General features: G+C 41.7%; 1 protein-coding gene across 3 annotated transcripts in view; it reads right to left on the bottom strand.

Annotated features, from left to right (window-relative positions):
* Positions 1-19,201, bottom strand: part of LOC129816464 (melanophilin-like) — a 133,677-nt gene extending 114,476 nt beyond the window's left edge. For all 3 annotated transcript variants that reach the window (XM_055870989.1, XM_055870988.1, XM_055870987.1), the window contains exons 1-2: positions 19,117-19,201; positions 179-350 (exon numbers count right to left, since the gene is read on the bottom strand). In XM_055870989.1, coding sequence (XP_055726964.1) covers positions 179-306 — 128 coding nt within the window. In that variant the 5' untranslated portion in view covers positions 307-350; positions 19,117-19,201. The remainder of the gene's footprint in view (positions 1-178; positions 351-19,116) is intronic.
* Positions 19,202-19,781: the final 580 nt, after the last annotated feature.

Here is a 19,781-nt window from a genome sequence, read left to right on the forward strand (position 1 = left end):
TTAAATTGAAACATATAAGAGAGCCCCTGCCTTTAGTTGGAGTCCAGCTCTTGGTAATGTTTGCTTTCATTTCAACAAAGTAGAGATGTGTTTTTTTTTGTGAACCAACAAACTATGTTCAAATAAAAGGAAAAACAAAAGGCTCAATAATATATCAAATGAAAAGGGGTTTGCCTACCCCAGTCTGTCCTCCTCTTTCTTCCTCAAGTCAAAGTCTCTTTGGACGACCTGAAACACGTGCTGGGCCTCCTCCTCTGTCAGTGTGGAGAGATCCAGCTTCTTTCCCACAGCGGTGGTAGGCATCATGGTCACCTTGGGCGCCCGGGGACCATTCACTGCTTTATATTGGACTGCAAGAAGTGGGAGAGAAAACCAGTTAGATTGCCACCATAGCGCAACAGAAAGACACAAGACAAATGTTTACTCAAAACCATTATAACACAAAACGACAGTGTCATCAAATATAGATAAAAACGACATGGAACAGCAACTCAACCAAGAAAAGCCAAATCCCCTAATAACTACTACATAAAACACTACAGTTGATGTTCCAAAGTCAATGTTTGATACAGCTGGATGGAGTAGTAAAGCTATAGCAATTTAGAAAGAAAATAATTGCAAGCTTTGCTTTGCTGCAATCCACTTCTTGTCATGAAAATATGTCTGTTTTTCTATTGCAACAAAAGTAATACAAAAGCTTGCAGACAGTGTAACTGACAAAACAACACGAGGGAGGTAGGGAATGCAGTACACTAAAATATTCTGGGTTGTTTGGTTGACCCAACTGCTGATTTGCAGGCGTTGGGTCACTTAGTTGAGTTGTTTTCTTTAAAAATAGAAAGGTTCCATTGTTGATACTGGGTTATTGGTGCTGGGTTATTGAGATATGACCCAGCGTGTCAGATCAGAAGACTACAGATTATTATTTTTACCCACCTGTGAGTAAATGTCATTCCTGTTCATCTGTTCTGTTGTATAGTTGTCACGTTAAGGTTGAACATTTTTGTTGTTCAATGAGGCTTACAGAAGTCTATGAGGTCCCTTAAAGCCTATGTAAATCCCATTGTTGGGATAGATACCACCATGTAATACATTATCTTAAACTTCTAGAAGAATGTGTAAAAAGCTTAACGTTAAGGACAAATTACATTTTCTATATGTAAAGTTAACATGATGAATGGGAATGACATTTGTGACCCGTTTCAGGAAACTAGGCGTATGTCGCAGGTAACTTCTTCACAGGAGAGCCGTTTGAACGTAAACTTTTTTTACTTTTATCAAAATGTTTTTTTTTGGCACAGGAGACGCATCCATCCATGATGTATATGTGTAATATAGTCTAGCTAGCTACATTTTCAGATATTACACATTTCAAATTGACAAAGTAGTGTAATTTCAAGTTAAGGTGTACTGTTAGCTAGCTAAAGTTAGCTGGCTGGCTCGCTAGCTAACATTACGTGTATGACCTTATTCTTTGTATCTCAAAGAAATTAGCTTGACTAAGCTAGCTAATATTGAACCTGGTTGGTTAGCTACTTGCAGATTCATGTAGGGTAGTTAACATCATGAGTTGGGATTATAGTTCATTGTTTACCTACCTAGCTACGTGTTTTAACAAAATACTCTTGTCTGAGTGTGCCGGAGCGCAGAATTGTGCATCCATTGCGCGCTCTGAACTCTCTGAGAGAGTAAATTCAGAGCATTTCAAACGGACAATCTGACAGCACAGTTGAAGTCACCAACGCTCTAGATAACATAACAGCCTAACCAGCTCTGCTAGGGCAAGTAATGTTCAGTGTGCTGTTCTCTCATTTGTATCTGGAAGTAACTAGCAAGTTAGCTTGGGTGCTTGACTGCTGTGTGTACAGAACGCCCGGATCAACCCTTAAAGAGATGGGTGGGGATGAAGTTTAAGAAATGCTGAATGGGTGTGGGTAGACAAAGAAGGGCTCTCCAGTAGTAGTACCAAAACATTCAAAGACAATTTTCTCAAAAGTGAGTTTACAAGTTTATCAACTTTCAAAGCAAAATTACTTTCCCCTTGTTCCTCAACTGCAGTGTAAGATATAACATTCTGTAGCTCTGAGTAGGGTTGCAAAGGGTCAGAAACTGTCTGACTGAATTTTTCCAGAAATTTTCCATGGGTAGTAAAGCCTGGGAATTTTTGGAATTTAGCTCAAATTCATCAAAAAAGTTAGCTTACAACAGTGAACCATTTTATGTGGGATACACATAAGGCAATTCTAGGTCTTGTGGCATATTTTGGTTAAACTATCCCCAATTCAATGGAATTGCAACCCTCTGCATGCACAGTGCATTCTTCCATCACATGTGCAGTGCACTTTTCCATCACATGTACAGCTGATTCTCAAGATCTTGCACACTAATGAGATGCTATTGAGCCCACACTACTACACTGTCTGAGCCAAGGACTACATGCTTTCTGGTAAGTTTTGATTACAATACTGGGTGGGGTGAATATATTTTATATGACATACATCATTTTTTGTTAACTAATAAATAGTAGCCTATGGGGCGTCATATAGCTTAGGGGTTAGAGTGTTGGACTAGTAACCGAAAGGTTGCAAGATCGAATCCCTGAGCTGAGAAGGTAAAAAAAATGTTGTTCTGCCCCTGAATAAGGCAGTGAACCCACTGTTCCTAGGGTGTCATTGAAAATAAGAATTTGTTCTGAACTGACTTGCCAAGTTGCAACATCGAGAGCATCTTGACTGGTTGCATCACTGCCTGGTACGGCAATTGCTCGGCCTCCGACCACAAGGCACTACAGAGGGTAGTGCGTACGGCCCAGTACATCACTGGGGCTAAGCTGCCTGCCATCCAGGACCTCTACACCAGGTGGTGTCAGAGGAAGGCCCTAAAAATTGACAAAGACCCAGCCACTCCAGTCATAGACTCTTCTTTTTACTACCGCATGGCAAGCGGTAAAGGAGTGCCAAGTCTAAGACAAAAAGGCTTCTCAACAGTTTTTACCCCCAAGCCATAAGACTCCTGAACAGGTAATCAAATGGCTACCCGGACTATTTTCATTGTGTGCCCCCAACCCGTCTTTTACGCTGCTGCTACTCTTTGTTTATCATATATGCACAGTCACTTTAACTATACATTCATCTATATGTGTACATACTACCTCAATTGGCCCGACCAACCAGTGCTCCCGCACATTGGCTAACCGGGCTATCTGCATTGTGTCCCGCCACCCGCCAACCCCTCTTTACGCTACTGCTACTCTCTGTTCATCATATATGCAGTCACTTTAACATGTACATACTACCTCAATCAGCCTGACTAACCGGTGTCTGTATGTAGCCTTGCTACTTTTATAGCCTCGCTACTGTTTTTCACTTGTTTTTATTTCTTTACTTACCTATTGTTCACCTAATACCTTTTTTGCTCTATTGGTTAGAGCCTTAAGTAAGCATTTTACTGTAAGGTCTACACCTGTTGTATTTGGCGCACGTGACAAAAACTTTGATTTGTGTTAAATAAAGGTAAAATAAAATAAAAAAATAAAAACAGCAAAGTGAGTTTAAATCATTTCTAACTTGGTAGCAAAAACTAACCAGCACAAATTGTTAACATGTGGGTTTTAGCTTGCTTGAGCCTGCTAACTGAGGAGTGTTAATTCACCTGTTTCCATACATGTTTCCTTTTAAAACATTTATCTTACAAATGAGTTAATTAATTAACCGCTTAACTATTTATCTGTACATGGAATTGTATTTGTTTATTTAAAATAACATTTTTCTTGTATTTACAGAAAAATGCCAAGGGCACTATCTGATGTGTGGAGACATTTCAATACAGCTAATGTAGAAGAAAAAGCTGTGTACATTTGCAAATAATGTGCCAAATCATATGTGAAGAATGCAACAAATCTGCAGAATCATCTGGCCAAGTGCATTAAGTTCCCTCACAACAAGCAACCACTGACAAAAGTCCCTCTACTTCTATTCGAGGTGAAAATGATGAATCAGACACCTTATCGATAGCAACAGCTCATGGTCCTCCTGGAATCAGTATTTTTTTGACTCAAGGGAGGAATGTAATCAGAGAAATACTGGTGAATGTCTTGCTCGAGCTGTGAATGCAACTGGTTCACCTCTGATGCTCACAGGCAATGTGTATTGGAAGAGATTTCTGAATGTTCTTTGCCCAGCATACACCCCTCCAACCAGACATGCTTTATCTACTCATTTGCTGGATCCAGAGTTCAACAGAGTTCAACAGAGTTCAAGTGAAGGTCAAGCAAAACATAGAGAAAGCAGACTGTTTTGCAGTCATCGCTGATGGGTGGTTGAATGTTCGTGGGCAAGGAATAATTAATTACATCATCTCCACCCCTCAACCAGTATTCTACAAGAGCACAGACACAAGGGACAACAGACACACCGGTCTCTACATTGCAGATGAGCTGAAGGCAGTCATCCATGACCTTGAACCACAGATTTGCTGGTGATATACAATGGTGATAGACAATGCTGCGAACATGAAGGTGGCTTGGTCCAAAGTGGAGGAGTCCTACCCTCACATTACACCCATTGGCTGTGCTGCTCATGCATTGAATCTACTCCTCAAGGACATCATGGCACTGAAAACAATGGATACACTCTACAAGAGAGCCAAGAAAATGGTTAGGTATGTGAAGGGTCATCAAGTTATAGCAGCAATCTACCTCACCAAGCAAAGTGAGAAGAATAAGAGCACCACATTGAAGCTGCCCATCAACATCCGTTTGGGTGATGTTGTCATCATGTTTGACAGTTTCCTGGAGGGGAAGGAGTCTCTCCAAGAAATGGCCATATCACAGTTTGCCGATATGGACAGCCCCGTCAAGAGGCTCCTCTTGGATTATGTATTTTGGGAGTCTGGTAAGCAGCCTGAAACCTATAGCAGTAGCCATTGCACGGATCGAGGGAGACAATGCCATCCTGTCTGATGTTCAGACTCTGCTTGCAGATGTATGAGAAGAAATCTGTACTGCCCTGCCCACTTCACTGTTGCTCCAAGCAGAGGAAACTGCAGTTCTGAAATACATCAAAAAGCTTTAAGACTTCTGCCTGAAGCCCGTACATGTTGGACCCCAAGTATTCTGGCAAGAGCATCCTCTCTGGTGCAGAGATCAACAAGGCCTATGGTGTCATCACAATCATGTCACGTCACCTTTGCCTAGATGAGGGCAAGGTTATTGGCATTCTGGCAAAGTCCATTTCCAAGCAAGGGCATTGGGATGGAGATGCAATATGGCAGTCGTGCCAACATATCTCATCAGCCACCAGGTGGAAGCGACTTTGTGGATCTGAGGCTCTTTCCCCTGTTGCCTCCATCCTCCTCCAAATCCCACCAACATCAGCCGCCTCAGAGCGCAACTGGTCCATGTTTGGGAACACACACACCAAAGCACGCAACAGGCTGACCAATACCAGGGTTGAAAAATTGGTGGCCATCCGGGCAAATTTGAGGCTTTTTAAGCCTGACAACGAGCCATCCTCAAGAAGGTTGGAAAGTGACAGTGAAGATTAGGCCTCAGTCTGATGTTCAAGAAGTGGACATTGAGGAGGTCCAGGGAGAAGACATGGAAGCCTGAGAGGAAGACAACCAAAGCTTTAGTTTCTAGACTATCATTTTACAGATGTATGTAGAAAATGTTTTTGGGAGATCCGATGGATCATTAGGGATCATTCAATATTCCCTTTCTTTTGTTGTTCAGTGAAATCATCCCATTTGAAGAGTCAACTCATTTAATTAAAGTTAAATTCGAAACTAAATTGTTTTTTAAAATTTATTTTGAAAGGATTTAATCATTTGCAATTCTGTCTACTTATAACGTATAAGGTTTATGTTTCTGTCTCCATATGATATGGTAAATATATCCAATGCAAAAAACATCTACATTTAAATGGTATTAATATTAGTTTGCATATATTTATGTTAATTCCCATATATTCCCGTTAATTCCCATATATTCCCGTTAATTCCCATATATTCTCGTTAAATCCCACGGAAAGTTCCACCTCTGAATATTCCCCAAAATGTCCAACCCTAGCTCTGAGTGTCTACATTTATCCAATGTAAAAAATACAATTTCAAATTCTGCTACATAAGGCCAATTTGAGCCGGTCGGTCACATTTACGCTCATGGGTGGCCAATTAGATCTATCTGAAATCACACCCCTAATAAGACACATCTCCTGAAAATAACCTAAGGATTACATTCAAAAAGACATAGCTGCTAGGTCAACCAGGCATGAAAGTAAAAAATACCCAACTGATGGTTAAATGAACCTGTGTTTGAGTAATTCCAACACCCCAACATGTTGCGTTATTCACACAATATTCACCCAGCGACGGGTTACCAAGTAACTGAAATTGGGTGGAGGACTTGGGGGCTCTTTCATTTTTGTCGACTTTGCCTATATTTTACCTGAACCAGTTCCTTGCACTGACTAAATGTAAAACAGCCAACGTAAACAAGGTACATAAAATACATATTATCAGGGGAACCTGTCACACTCTAGAATACTGCAACATTAGGCCTACCCATCCTATATTTCCCTTTTCCTCATCATTTGGTGAGGGTTGGATAGCCCCACCCGAAATGTATAAATGTGAAATGCTTTGAATGCAATAATATTTATGGTATTTATATTGTGTTGCAATGCTATTCAAACCCATTTGTGAATGACAAATTAAATGTATTCATCTTGAGTCTAATGTTCAGTAGGGAAGTGGGTAGTAGCTTTTTTGTAATTGTCAAAAGCATAATTAGTCAAGCAATCCAACACTTAGTTTAGAAGTCTTGCTAAATTGCCTTCTCTTAATCCAGTGCAGCCTCATGTATTTAAGTAATAATGCCCGGGAAGCCGGTGTTTAGAGGAAATATTTGCACGGGTATTGTTACATATTAAAATAATGATTGACATACAGTACCAGTCAAAAGTTTGGACACACCTACTCATTCAGGGGTTTTTCTCCATTGTAGAATAATAGTGAAGACATCAAAACTATGAAATAACACATATGGAATCATGTAGTAACCAAAAAAGTGATGTTATATTTTGGATTCTTCAAAGTAGCCACCCTTTGCCTTGATGACAGCTTTGCACACTCTTGGCATTCTCTCAAACAGCTTCATGAGGAATGCTTTTCCAACAGTCTTGAAGTAGTTCCTGCACTTGTTGGCTGTTTTTCCTTCACTCTCTGGTCCAACTCATCTCAAACCATGTTAATTGGGTTGAGGTTGGGTGATTGTGGAGGCCAGGTCATCTGATGCAGCACACCATCACTCACCTTCTTGGTCAAATAGCCCTTACACAGCCTGGAGGTGTGTTTTGGGTCATTGTCCTGTTGAAAAACAAATGATAGTCCCACTAAGCCCAAACCAGATGGGATGGTGTATTGCTGCAGAGTGCTGTGGTAGCCATGCTGGTTAAGTGTGCCTTGAATTCTAAATAAATCACAGACAGTGTAACCAGCAAAGCACCCCCACACCATCACACCTCCTCCTCCATGCTTCAGTGGGAACCACACATCTGTTCACCTACTCTGCGTCTCACAAAAACATGGCGGTTGGAACCAAAAATCTCAAATTTGGACTAATCAGACGCAAGGACAGATTCCCACCGATCTAATGTCTATTGCTCTAGTTTCTTGGCCCAAGCAAGTCTCTTCTTCTTACTGGTGTCCTTTAGTAGTGGTTTCTTTGCAGAAACTCGACCATGAAGGCCTGATTTACAGTCTCCTCTGAAAAATGTATGTTGAGATGTGTTCGTTCTAAATGTTCCATTGCCATGATGGCTGGCAACGTTATTATCCCTTGCTTGCTAGGTAGCCAACTTTGGCTGACACAGTCATGTCAAACAGTGCAGCCATAATAACATCAAAGTAGCTGCATTTGTGTTTGTTTAAGCTGTTTTCTAGTGATTTTCTGGGATACATCCATAACAATGGGCTATTGATGTGCGATTTCACCTGGCCTAGAACATTTGCTCTCTCGCCAGGCCACTGTTCAGAAGAGATAGCCAACTACACAGCTAACACAATCACTTCAAACTGAAGCTGGAATGACAGCAAACTAGGTGCATTTTGTGTTTTTCTATTGGCATTTCATTGTATATATCCATAAAAATGATGCTGATTCATGATTTCGATTGGCTGAGAAAAGCTGCCAGCTTGTCTGTCTCATCCCGACTCCTGACACGTCCATTACCATAGGACAGCTGGAGATCGAATTTCAATACTGAAACAATGTTGCAAATGTCAGATAGGCAGACAACAATGTTATTACATATCTCCGCTGTTGAAACCCAAATGCTAGTCTAAAAGAAATGTCTACATGTTTTTCACAGGGTAGATCTAGTATATGAATTGCCTGGCTGAGCTGATGAGACAGTGGATTGCGCAGTCAGATGGAACAGAGGGCAAGGAACTTAAATGCCTTATCTTTCCAACCACAGATCATAGAAACACACTGTTTTTACCACTGGTTTGGGCAAGGAACTTAATTTCAAGGGCAATTCCTCCACATATTCATCATCACCAAACCAGTGGTAAAAACAGTGTGTTTCTATGATTTGTGGTTGGAAAGATAAGGCATTTCAACATCATAGACTTAGCCAGTGGTAACTTGTGGAGTAAACACCAGCTGGAATGCGGTTTTAACCAATCAACATCCAGGATTAGACACACCCGTTGTATAACCACACATATCCACTATATCCCCATGCCAAACCAGTCATATAGTTTGCAGTGTTTTTTAATTGCTACCATTAAGGTGGTGATAAATCCCAACAGATTATGTAAAAAATCTGAGTTTAATAGTAACGTTCTACAGCAGTGTAAGGCCTCCAAGGAATTGGGCAATTCATTTCATCTGAGGAGTGAACAGAGGCTAATATACTATAATAAACTAGTTATTTATAGTAAATGTAGGTTTTATTAGGCCAAATAAGTATTTCAGCATTTAAAAACATAAAACATTTATAATGCCTTATTCATGAAAGAAAATGTACATTTATTTGAATAAATTCAGCGAAAGATGGAATACAGCATTACTTAAATCTCTAAGGAATGTTTGATATTCTAAACAGTTTTTGTACTTTTTACAGTTTAAGTCTACTGCACAGTATAATTTCAAGAAGTAGTCGTGTGTAGCGGTCAGAAGCATCACTACAGACCCGGGTTAGATCCCGGGCTGTATCACAACTGTCCGTGATCGGGAGTCCCATAGGGCGGCAAACAATTGGCCCAGCGTCGTCCGGGTTAGGGGAGGGTTTAGCAGGGGGGGGGGGGGGGGGGGGGGACTTGGCTCATTGCGGTCTAGCGACTCCTTGTGGCAGGCTGGGCGCCTGCAGGCTGACCTCCGTCATCAGTTGAACGGTGTTTCCTCCACCGTATTGGTGTGGCTGCCTTCATGGTTAAGCGGGCGGGTGGTTTGGGCATGTTTCAGAGGACCCGTGACTCGAAAATAGTACCTGCTGTCTCAACGTCAACAGTGAAGAGGCAACTCCGGGATGCTGGCCTTCTAGGCAGATTTGCAAAGAAAAAGCCATATCTCAGACTGGCCAATAAAAATAAAAGATTAAGATGGGCAACAGAACAAAGACACAAGACAGAGGAACTCTGCCTAGAGGGCCAGCATTCCGGAGTCGCCTCTTCACTGTTGATGTTGAGACTGGTGTTTTGCGGTTGCTATTTAATGAAGCTGCAAGTTGAGGACTTGAGGCATCCGTTTCTCAAACTAGATACTAATGTACTTGTCCTCTTGCTCAGTTGGGGGCCTCCCACTCCTCTTTCTATTCTGGTTAGAGACAGTTTGATCTGTTCTGTGAAGGGAGTAGTACACAGCGTTGTACGAGATCTTCAGTTTCTTGGCAATTTCTCACATTGAATAGCCTTTATTTCTCAAAACAAGAATAGCCTGAGGAGTTTCAGAAGAGAGTCTTTGTTTCTGGCAATTTTGAGCCTGTAATCGAACCCACAAATGCTGATGCTCCAGATACTCAACTAGTCTAAAGAAGGCCCGTTTTATTGCTTCTTTAATCAGAACAACAGTTTTCAGCTGTGCTAACATAATTGGCTAAAGGGTTTTCTAATGATCGATTAGCCTTTTAAAATGATAAAATTGGATTAGCTAACACAACGTGCCATTGGAACACTGGAGTGATGGTTGCTGATAATTGGCCTCTATATGCCTATGTAGATATCCATCAAAAATCAGCCGTTTCCAGCTACAATAGTCATTTACAACGTTACCAATGTCTACACTGTATTTCTGATCAATTTGATCTTATTTTAATGGACAAAAAATATGCTTTTCTTTCAAAAACAAGGACATTTCTAAGTGGCCCCAAACTTTTGAACGGTAGTGTATGTCTAAAAGAAAAATCGGGATTCAGAAGTTGTCAGGATATGGTGCAAATCCACAAAACTCTAAAGATGCATTGGAAAGGTTCTGTATTCCCCGGAATATCGAAAATCTGTCATGAAAAGATTTCCCCTGATATGGAGCCTTTTCGCCTAGTGCTGATTTAACCAAAGAGGCACCAATCTCATCATGACTTACTGCTGTAGTCTTTAAGTTACCATTTACATCCATCACCTCCATTACATCAGGTGGACGCAACTGAAGCAGAGAAGGACAATAAAATGTCCTTTAAAGATGCACTATGCAGAAATCACTCTGCCATTTACTGGATGCTAAAATTCGAATAGTTTATGTGACAAAACAAGCAAGTATAGTGTAGATAATCAAATCAAACATTGTCACATGCGCCGAATACAACAGCTGTAGACCTTACCGTGAAATGCTTACTTACAAGCCCTTAGACATCAGTGCAGTTCAAGAAAGAGTTAAGAAAATATTTACCAAATAAATAAAAGTAAAAAATAATAAAAAAGCAACACAATAAAATGACAATAATGAGGCTATATACAGGGGGTACCGGAACCGAGTGAATGTGTGGGGGTACAGGTTAGTCGAGGTAATTTGTACATGTAGGTAGGGGTGAAATGACTATGCATAGACAATAAACAGAGAGTAGCAGCAGTGTAAAAGCAAATGGAGGGGGGGGGGGGGGGTAAATGTAAATAGTAGAGGTGGCCATTTGATTAATTGTTCAGCAGTCTTATGGCTAGACTTGGCGCTCCGGTAATGCTTGCAGTGTGGTAGCAGAGAGAACAGTCTATGACTTGGGTGACTGGAGTCTTTGACAATGTTTTGGGCTTTCCTCTGACACCGCCTCCTATATATATACAGTGGGGAGAACAAGTATTTGATACACTGACGATTTTGCAGGTTTTCATACTTACAAAGCATGTAGAGGCCTGTAATTTTTTATCATAGGTACACTTCAACTGTGAGAGACGGAATCTAAAACAAAAATCCAGAAAATCACATTGTATGATTTTTAAGTCATTAATTTCCATTTTATTGCATGACATAAGTATTTGATCACCTACCAACCATTTAAGAATTCTGTCTCTCACAGACCTGTTAGTTTTTCTTCAAGCCCACCTGTTCTCCACTCATTACCTGTATTAACTGCACCTGTTTGAACTTGTTACCTGTATAAAAGACACCTGTCCACACACTCAAACAGACTCCAACCTCTCCACAATGGCCAAGACCAGAGAGCTGTGTAAGGACATCAGGGAAAAATTGTAGACCTGCACAAGGCTGGGATGGGCTACAGGACAATAGGCAAGCAGCTTGGTGAGAAGGCAACAACTGTTGGCGCAATTATTAGAAAATGGAAGAAGTTCAAGATGACGGTCAATCACCCTCGTCACCCCCATGCAAGATCTCACCTCCTGGGGTATCAATGATCATGAGGAAGGTGAGGGATCAGCCCAGAACTACACGGCAGGACCTGGTCAATGACCTGAAGAGAGCTGGGACCACAGTCTCAAAGAAAACCATTAGTAACACACTACGCCGTCATGGATTAAAATCCTGCAGCGCACACAAGGTCCCCCTGCTCAAGCCAGCGCATGTCCAGGCCTGTCTGAAGTTTGCCAATGACCATCTGGATGATCCAGAGGAGGAATGGGAGAAGGTCATGTGGTCTAATGAGACAAAAATAGAGCTTTTTGGTCTAAACTCCACTCGCCGTGTTTGGAGGAAGAAGAACGATGAGTACAACCCTAAGAACACCATCCCAACCGTGAAGCATGGAGGTGGAAACATCATTCTTTGGGGATGCTTTTCTGCAAAGGGGACAGGACGACTGCACCGTATTGAGGAGAGGATGGATGGGGCCATGTATCACGAGATCTTGGCCAACAACCTCCTTCCTTCAGTAAGAGCATTGATGATGGGTCGTGGCTGGGTCTTCCAGCATGACAACGACCCGAAACACACAGCCAGGGCAACTAAGGAGTGGCTCCGTAAGAAGCATCTCAAGGTCCTGGAGTGGCCTAGCCAGTCTCCAGACCTGAACCCAATAGAAAATCTTTGGAGGGAGCTGAAAGTCCGTATTGCCCAGCGACAGCCCCGAAACCTGAAGAATCTGGAGAAGGTCTGTATGGATAAGTGGGCCAAAATCCCTGCTGCAGTGTGCGCAAACCTGGTCAAGAACTACAGGAAACGTATGATCTCTGTAATTGCAATCAAAGGTTTCTGTACTAAATATTAAGTTCTGCTTTTTTGATGTATCAAATACTTATGTCATGCAATAAAATGCAAATTAATTACTTAAAAATCATACAATGTGATTTTCTGGAGTTTTGTTTTAGATTCCGTCTCTCACAGTTGAAGTGTACCTATGACAAAAATTACAGACCTCTACATGCTTTGTAAGTAGGAAAACCTGCAAAATCGTCAGTGTATCAAATACTTGTTCTCCCCACTGTAGGTCCTGGATGGCAGGAAGCTTGGCCCCAGTGATGTACTGGGCTGTACTACCCACTGTAGCTCCTTACGGTCAGATGCCGAACAGTTGCCATACCAGGCGGTGATGCAACCGGTCAGGATGCTCTCGATGGTGCAGCTGTAGAACTTTTTGAGAATCTGAGGACCCATGCGAAATCTTTTCAGTCTCCTGAGGGGGAAAAGGTGTTGTCGTGCCCTCTTCACAACTGTCTTGGTGTGTTTAGACCATGATAGTTCATTGGTGATGTGGACACCAAGGAACTTGAAACTCTCGACCCGCTCCACTACAGCCACGTCAATGTTAATGGGGGCCTGTTCGGCCCGCCTTTTCCTGTAGTCCACGATCAGCTCCTACGTCTTGCTCACATTAAGGGAGAGGTTGTTGTCCTGGCACCACACTACCAGGTCTCTGACCTCTTCCCTATAGGCTGTCTCATCGTTGTCGGTGATCAGGCCTACCCTAGTTGTGTTGTCAACAAACTTAATGACGGTGTTGGAGTTGTGTTTGGTCACGCAGTCGTGGCTGAAGAGGGAGTACAGGAGGGGACTAAGCATGCACCCCTGAGGGGCCCCAGTGTGGAGGATCAGTGTGGCGGATGTGTTGTTGCCTACCCTTACCACCTGGGGGCGGCGGCCCGTCAGGATGTTCGGAATCCAGTTGCAGAGGGAGGTGTTTAGTCCCAGGTTTCTTAGCTTAGTGATGTGCTTTGTGGGCACTATGGTGTTGAACACTGACCTGTAATTAATGAACAGCATTCTCACATAGTAGTTTCTTTTGTCCAGGTGGGAAACGGCAATGTGGAATGCGATTGAGATGGCGTCATCTGTGGATCTGTTGGGGCGGTATGCAAATTTGAGTGGGTCTAGGGTATCCTGCATGAAGCTGTTGATGTGAGCCATGACCAGCCTTTCAAAGCACTTCATTGGTACCTATGTGAGTGCTACAGGGCAGTTATCATTTAGGCAGGTTACCTACCTTTAGGGGCGGCAGGTGGTAGTGGTTAGAGCGTTGGGCCAGTAACCGAAAGGTTACTGAATCGAATCCCCCAGCTGACAAGGTAAAAATCTGTTGTTCTGCCCATGAACAAGGCAGTTAACCTTCTGTTCCTCGGGAGGCTGTCATTGTAAATAATAATTTGTTCTTAACTGACTTGCCGAGTTAAATAAAGGTTCAATAAAAAAACATTTAAAAACCTTCGCTTCCTTGGTCATAGGTACTGTGGTGGTCTGCTTGAAACATGTAGGTATTAGACTCGGTCAGGGAGAGGTTGAAAATGTCAGTGAAGTCACTTGCCAGTTGGTCCGCGCATGCTTTTTTTTTTACCTTTATTAACTAGGCAAGTCAGTTGAGAACAAATTCATATTTTCAATGACGGCCTAGGAACAGTGGGTTTACTTCCTTGTTCAGGGGCAGAACGACAGTACACGTCCTGGTAATCCATCTGTCTTTGTGAATGTTGACCTGTTTAAAGGTCTTGCTCACATCGGCTACCGAGAGCGTTACCACACAGTCGTCCAGAACAGCTGGTGCTCTCATGCATGCTTCAGTGTTGCTTGCCTCGAAGTGAGCATAAAAGGCATTTAGCTCATCTGGTAGGCTCGTGTCACTGGGCAGCTCACGGCTGTGTTTCCATTTGTAGTCTGTAATAGTTTTCCAGCTCTGCCACATCTGACGAGCGTCAGAGCCGGGGTAGTAGGATTCAATCTTAATCCTGTATTGACGCTTTGCCTGTTTGATGGTTCGTCTGAGGGCGTATCGGGATTTCTTATAAGTGTCCGGATTTGTGTCCAGTTGAAAGCGGCAGCTCTAGCCTTTAGCTCGATGCAGATGTCTGTAATGCATGGCTTCTGGTTGGGATGTGTATGTACAGTCACTGTGGGAACGACGTTGCTGATGTACTTATAGATGAAGCCGATGACTGAGGTGGTATACTCCGCAATGCCATTGGATGAATCCCGGAACATATTCCAGTCTGTGCTAGCAAAACAGTCCTGTAGCGTAGCATCCGCGTCATCTGACCACTTCCGTACTGTGCTTCCTGCTTTAGTTTTTGCTTGTAAGGAGGAATCAGGAGCATAGAATTATGGTCAGATTTGCCAAATGGAGGGCAAGGGAGAGCTTTGTATGCGTCTGTGTGTGTGGAGTAAAGGTGGTTTAGAGTTTTTTTCCCCTCTGGTTGCACATGTGACATGCTGGTAGAAATTAGATAAAACGGAGGACCACTAGGAGGACCGCTTCTGGATAAGCATTTTCTTGTTTGCCTATGACCTTATACAGCTCATTGAGTGCGGTCTTAGTGCCAGCATCGCTTAGTGGTGGTCAATAGACGGCTACGAAAAATATAGATGAGAACTCTCTTGGTAGATAGTGTGGTCTACAGCTTATCATAAGGTACTCTACCTCAGATGAGTAATACCTACAGACTTCTTTAATATTAGACATCGTGCACCAGCTGTTATTGATGAACAGACACACCCCCACCCCTCGTCTTACCAGACGTAGATTCTCTGTCCTGCCGATGCATGAAAAATCCCGCCAGCTCTATATTATCCATGTCGTTGTTCAGGCACGACTCGGTGAAACATAAGATATTACAGTTTTTAATGTCCTGTTGGTAGGATAATCTTTTTTTGTTTCCCAATGATTGCACGTTGGCCAATAGAAATGTTGGCAGTAGAGGTTTACACACTCGCCTACGAATTCTCAGAAGGTAGCCTGACCTCCATTCCCTTTTTCTCTGTCTTTTCTTTGCGCAAATGACGTGATCATTGTACCACCTAAACTGCTGTGAAATACGGTATCTTTTCCTTAACCAAAAATATTGCTTTTTCAGCTGTTTGAATCTGGTTTACAAAACCGAAAGTAAAAGAAGCAAAAAAACGAATCTTAAGCACCGGAATCATAGAAACAGTTCTACCGCTTATTAGACTTGCTTTTAATAAATATGACAGATCTGTAACTACCATTTCTATGTGAATTTGGTTGGGTCATCCAAAAAGGTACATATTGCAGATTTAATGTAATGCATGGGATTTTGATACATTTTTTTTGATTTTTTTTGACAGAAGGGAACCCACATTCACAAAAAAGTTATTAAATTCACATGAGATAACATCAGGATCACTATAAGTATACTTTGTTCCATCACAACTAACTATTTGTGGGCTAGCTAGTTAGCCAGCTAGCAGGTGGGGGCAGTTGACTTGTGGAGAAACACATGCATGTATGGATGAAACATGAAATACAATGTGGCCATAAAAGTATTTTCTTGCAGTATTTTCTTTTTATTTTGTTAAAGGGATAGTTCACCCAATTTACAAAATGACATAGTGTATTCACACCCCTTTACTTTTTCCACACTTTGTTGTGTTATAGCCAAATTTAAAATTGAGATTTTGTGACACTGCTCTGCACACAATACCCCATAACCCCATGTCAAAGTGGAATTATGTTTCTAGAAATGTTACTACTTAATAAAAAATGAAAAGCTGAAATGTCTTGCGTCAATAAATATTCAACCCCTTTGTTATGGCAAGTCTAAATGCATTCAGGAGTAAACATGTGCTTAACAAGTCACATAATACATTGCATGGACTGTGTGTAATAATGGTGTTTAACATGAATGACTGCCTCATTCCTGTACCCCACACATACAATTATCTGTAAGGTCCCTCAGTTGAGCAGTGAATGTCAAGCAGTGAATTTCAAACACAGATTCAACCACAAAGACCCTGGAGGTTTTCCAATGCCTTGAAAAGGGCACCTATTGGTATATGGGTAAAAAAAGAAGACTTTGAATATCCCTTTGACCATGGTGAAGTAATTAATTACACTATGGATGGTGTATCAATAACCCAGTCACTACAAAGATACAGGTGTCCTTCCTAACTCAGTTGCCGGGGAGGAAGGAAACCACTCAGGGATATCACAATGAGGCCAATGGTGACTTTAAAACAGTTACAGAGTTTAATGGATGTGATAGGAGAAAATTGAGGATGGATCAACAACATTGTGGTTACTCCACAATACTAACCCAAATGACAGTGTGAAAAGATAAAAATATTCCTGTTTGGAATAAGGCACTAAAGTAAAAGGGCAAAGAAATTTGAATGCAAAGCATTGTGTTTGGGGCAAAACCAACACAACACGTCACTGAGTACCACTCTTCAAACATGGTGGTGGCTGGATCATGTTATGGGTATGTTTGTCATAGACAAGGTCTATGGATTTTTTTTATCCCCAATTTCCCTCTTGTCTCCCGAACGGGATCGGAAGGCGAAGATTGAGTCATACGTCCTCCGAAACATGACTCACCAAACCAAGCTTCTTAACACCCGCCCACTTAACCCGTACGCCAGCCGCACCAATTTTTTGGAGGAAACACCATTCAACTGATGACCTAGGTCAGCCTGCAGGCGCTCGGCCAGCCACAAGAAGTCGCTAGAGAGCGATGAGCCAAGTAAAGCCCCCCCGGCCAAACCTTCCCTAACCCGGACAATTCGGGCCAATTGTGCGCCGCCCTATAGGACTCCCGATCACGGCCGGTTGCGACAGCCTGGGGTCAAACCCGGGTCTGTAGTGACAACTCTAGCAGTGCGATGCAGTGCCTTAAACCGCTGTGTCAATCAAGAGGCCCTAGTGAGTGTTAAAAAAAAAAACGTAATCGAGCTAAGCACAGGCAAAATCGTAGCGGAAAACCTGCTTCAGTCTGCTTTCCAACAGACACTGGGAGACAAATTCACCTTTTAGCAGGACAATAACCTAAAACACAAGGCCAAATCTACACTGGAGTTGCTTACTCCATGCCAAAGGTGATTCTAACATGTATTGACTCAGGGATGTGAACACTTATATAAACAAGATATTTCTTTATTTCATTTTCAATGAGAACAAGAAACAAAGATGTCTATCTTAAGATTTTTGCACATCATGTTCAAAACATCTATAAGTGTCTTTGTTGGCCTTCACAATCAATTTTAGACAGTTTCGGATGATTTGGATATGATGCGCAAAAAATGCTATTATCTGTCACATGACATGAATGGGATTTGTGCCACAAATGCTAAAATGTTAGCATGTGGAAACATGCCAGGGAAACGAAACCATAGCATGGATTGCTGTCATACTGTACTTTGTCGAAAGACTGCTTAAAGGGTAAGGAAACTAATGTAATTTTGTAATTTGGGTGAACTAGCATGCTGGTCGCATTGGTGAACCCATGCTATTACTTAGCTATCCGCCTAGCACAGCATTTTTACTTTATTATTTTTTTTTATCAAAGATTGTGGAAGGTGGGTAAAATAAGTATTAAACGATATCACAACATGCTTCAGTCATATCATATATGTATCAATATTAGTGTCCAACACTAATCATAATCACACCTCATTCCCCTATATTTTTTAAATACTATTTTACTCCATGATTCTGTTTGTGGTGAAAGGTTCCTCTGTCTGCTGCGCCAGCACTATCATGTGACCTAGCGTTGGCACAACTCAGAACCATCACATCACTCTCCAGTGGAGCAGATTATAGCCAGTCTGTCTGGACTCCATGCAATTTAGTCTGTGCACATTTTCCCAGACCCAGGCATCACAATACATGTTTTGAGATAAGCTGAAAATGGGGCAACTTGCACTCAAGCCCACAGACAGACAGACAGACAAGTCATTGTGTGAGGGGAAACAAGCATACTTTGTCACACATATAATAATGGTTTCCACACTGGGCCATGCAGCAGAATGTAACAGGTGTATAGGCTAAATGTGCTCAGTATTCACTATTTGCAAAAAGTATGAGTTTGCAAAACTTGAGGTGAACATATATTTGCATTTATGGGAAATTAGTCATTATAAACTATACTCAATCTCTTAAAATACTATTTGGCTAAATGCCGCATAAACCACGTTACTCAGTGAATTCATATTTATTGGCAAGAATGCACAGCTATCAAAAAAAACAATGGTGCAGACAATTTTGAAAGTTACTCAAGAAAATAGTAAACCAATTTGTCAAATGATCGAGGTTGCACTTGCAAAAGGAATACTGAGACGACTCAAAACAGGGACCTTATCACGCCATCCCTCATGTTACATTTGGGAATGTAGAAGGCAAAAGGCATTAACCTATTTTACTTCCGGGCCATTACTATAGGCCTATACTTCTACAAAGTGGTAGTGTAGCCAATTATTAGCACAGCAACCCTGTAAAATATTACACTTACCTTGACCTGCGCGCTAACTTCGTTCGTAGCCTTCCCTGTGGCACATTCCCTTGAGAGAACTTGACAGACCCACTGCATAAGGGGGCAAATCCAGAAATGGTAATCACATGTCTTGTTAACAAGAGAGAAGAAAGTCTCCGCCTCCCTGCACAACTTCAAAAGGTCAGGCTCAATAATACTCACTAAATCCTTATGTGAATTTGTATGATGTTGATTGCTATTTGAATTTGTCTCTATTGTCGACATAAGAGTTAGGCCCTATTAAGCCTTAATAAGCCTTAAATAAATATAAATGATATGAAAAACTTTTCCTAAAAAGTTATTCATATTGATTCAGTTTAGACAATCGATTAGGAAGTATGGCCAATAATATCAAAATATATTTGGGCCATGAGTATATTTTTAAAAACTTGTATTTATCCTTTATGTAACCAAGGAAGTCACAATTGGGATTGACATCTCTTTTTCAAGTCCGAGTGTGAGTGAGTGTGTGGTATTAGTGATCGTGCTTCAAAACAATGTGTCAAAGTGTTGGGACTGTTTCCCTCATTGGCATTTCAGGACATGACATATGGAAGCAAAGTATTTGGAGAGAGCAGGAGGACGTCCTGTTACTTTCTCTCAAATTAACTGAAGAAAAACACTCAATGCACAGCTGAAAGGCA

Source organism: Salvelinus fontinalis, chromosome 19, assembly GCF_029448725.1.
Source record: "Salvelinus fontinalis isolate EN_2023a chromosome 19, ASM2944872v1, whole genome shotgun sequence".
Taxonomy (NCBI): domain Eukaryota; kingdom Metazoa; phylum Chordata; class Actinopteri; order Salmoniformes; family Salmonidae; genus Salvelinus; species Salvelinus fontinalis.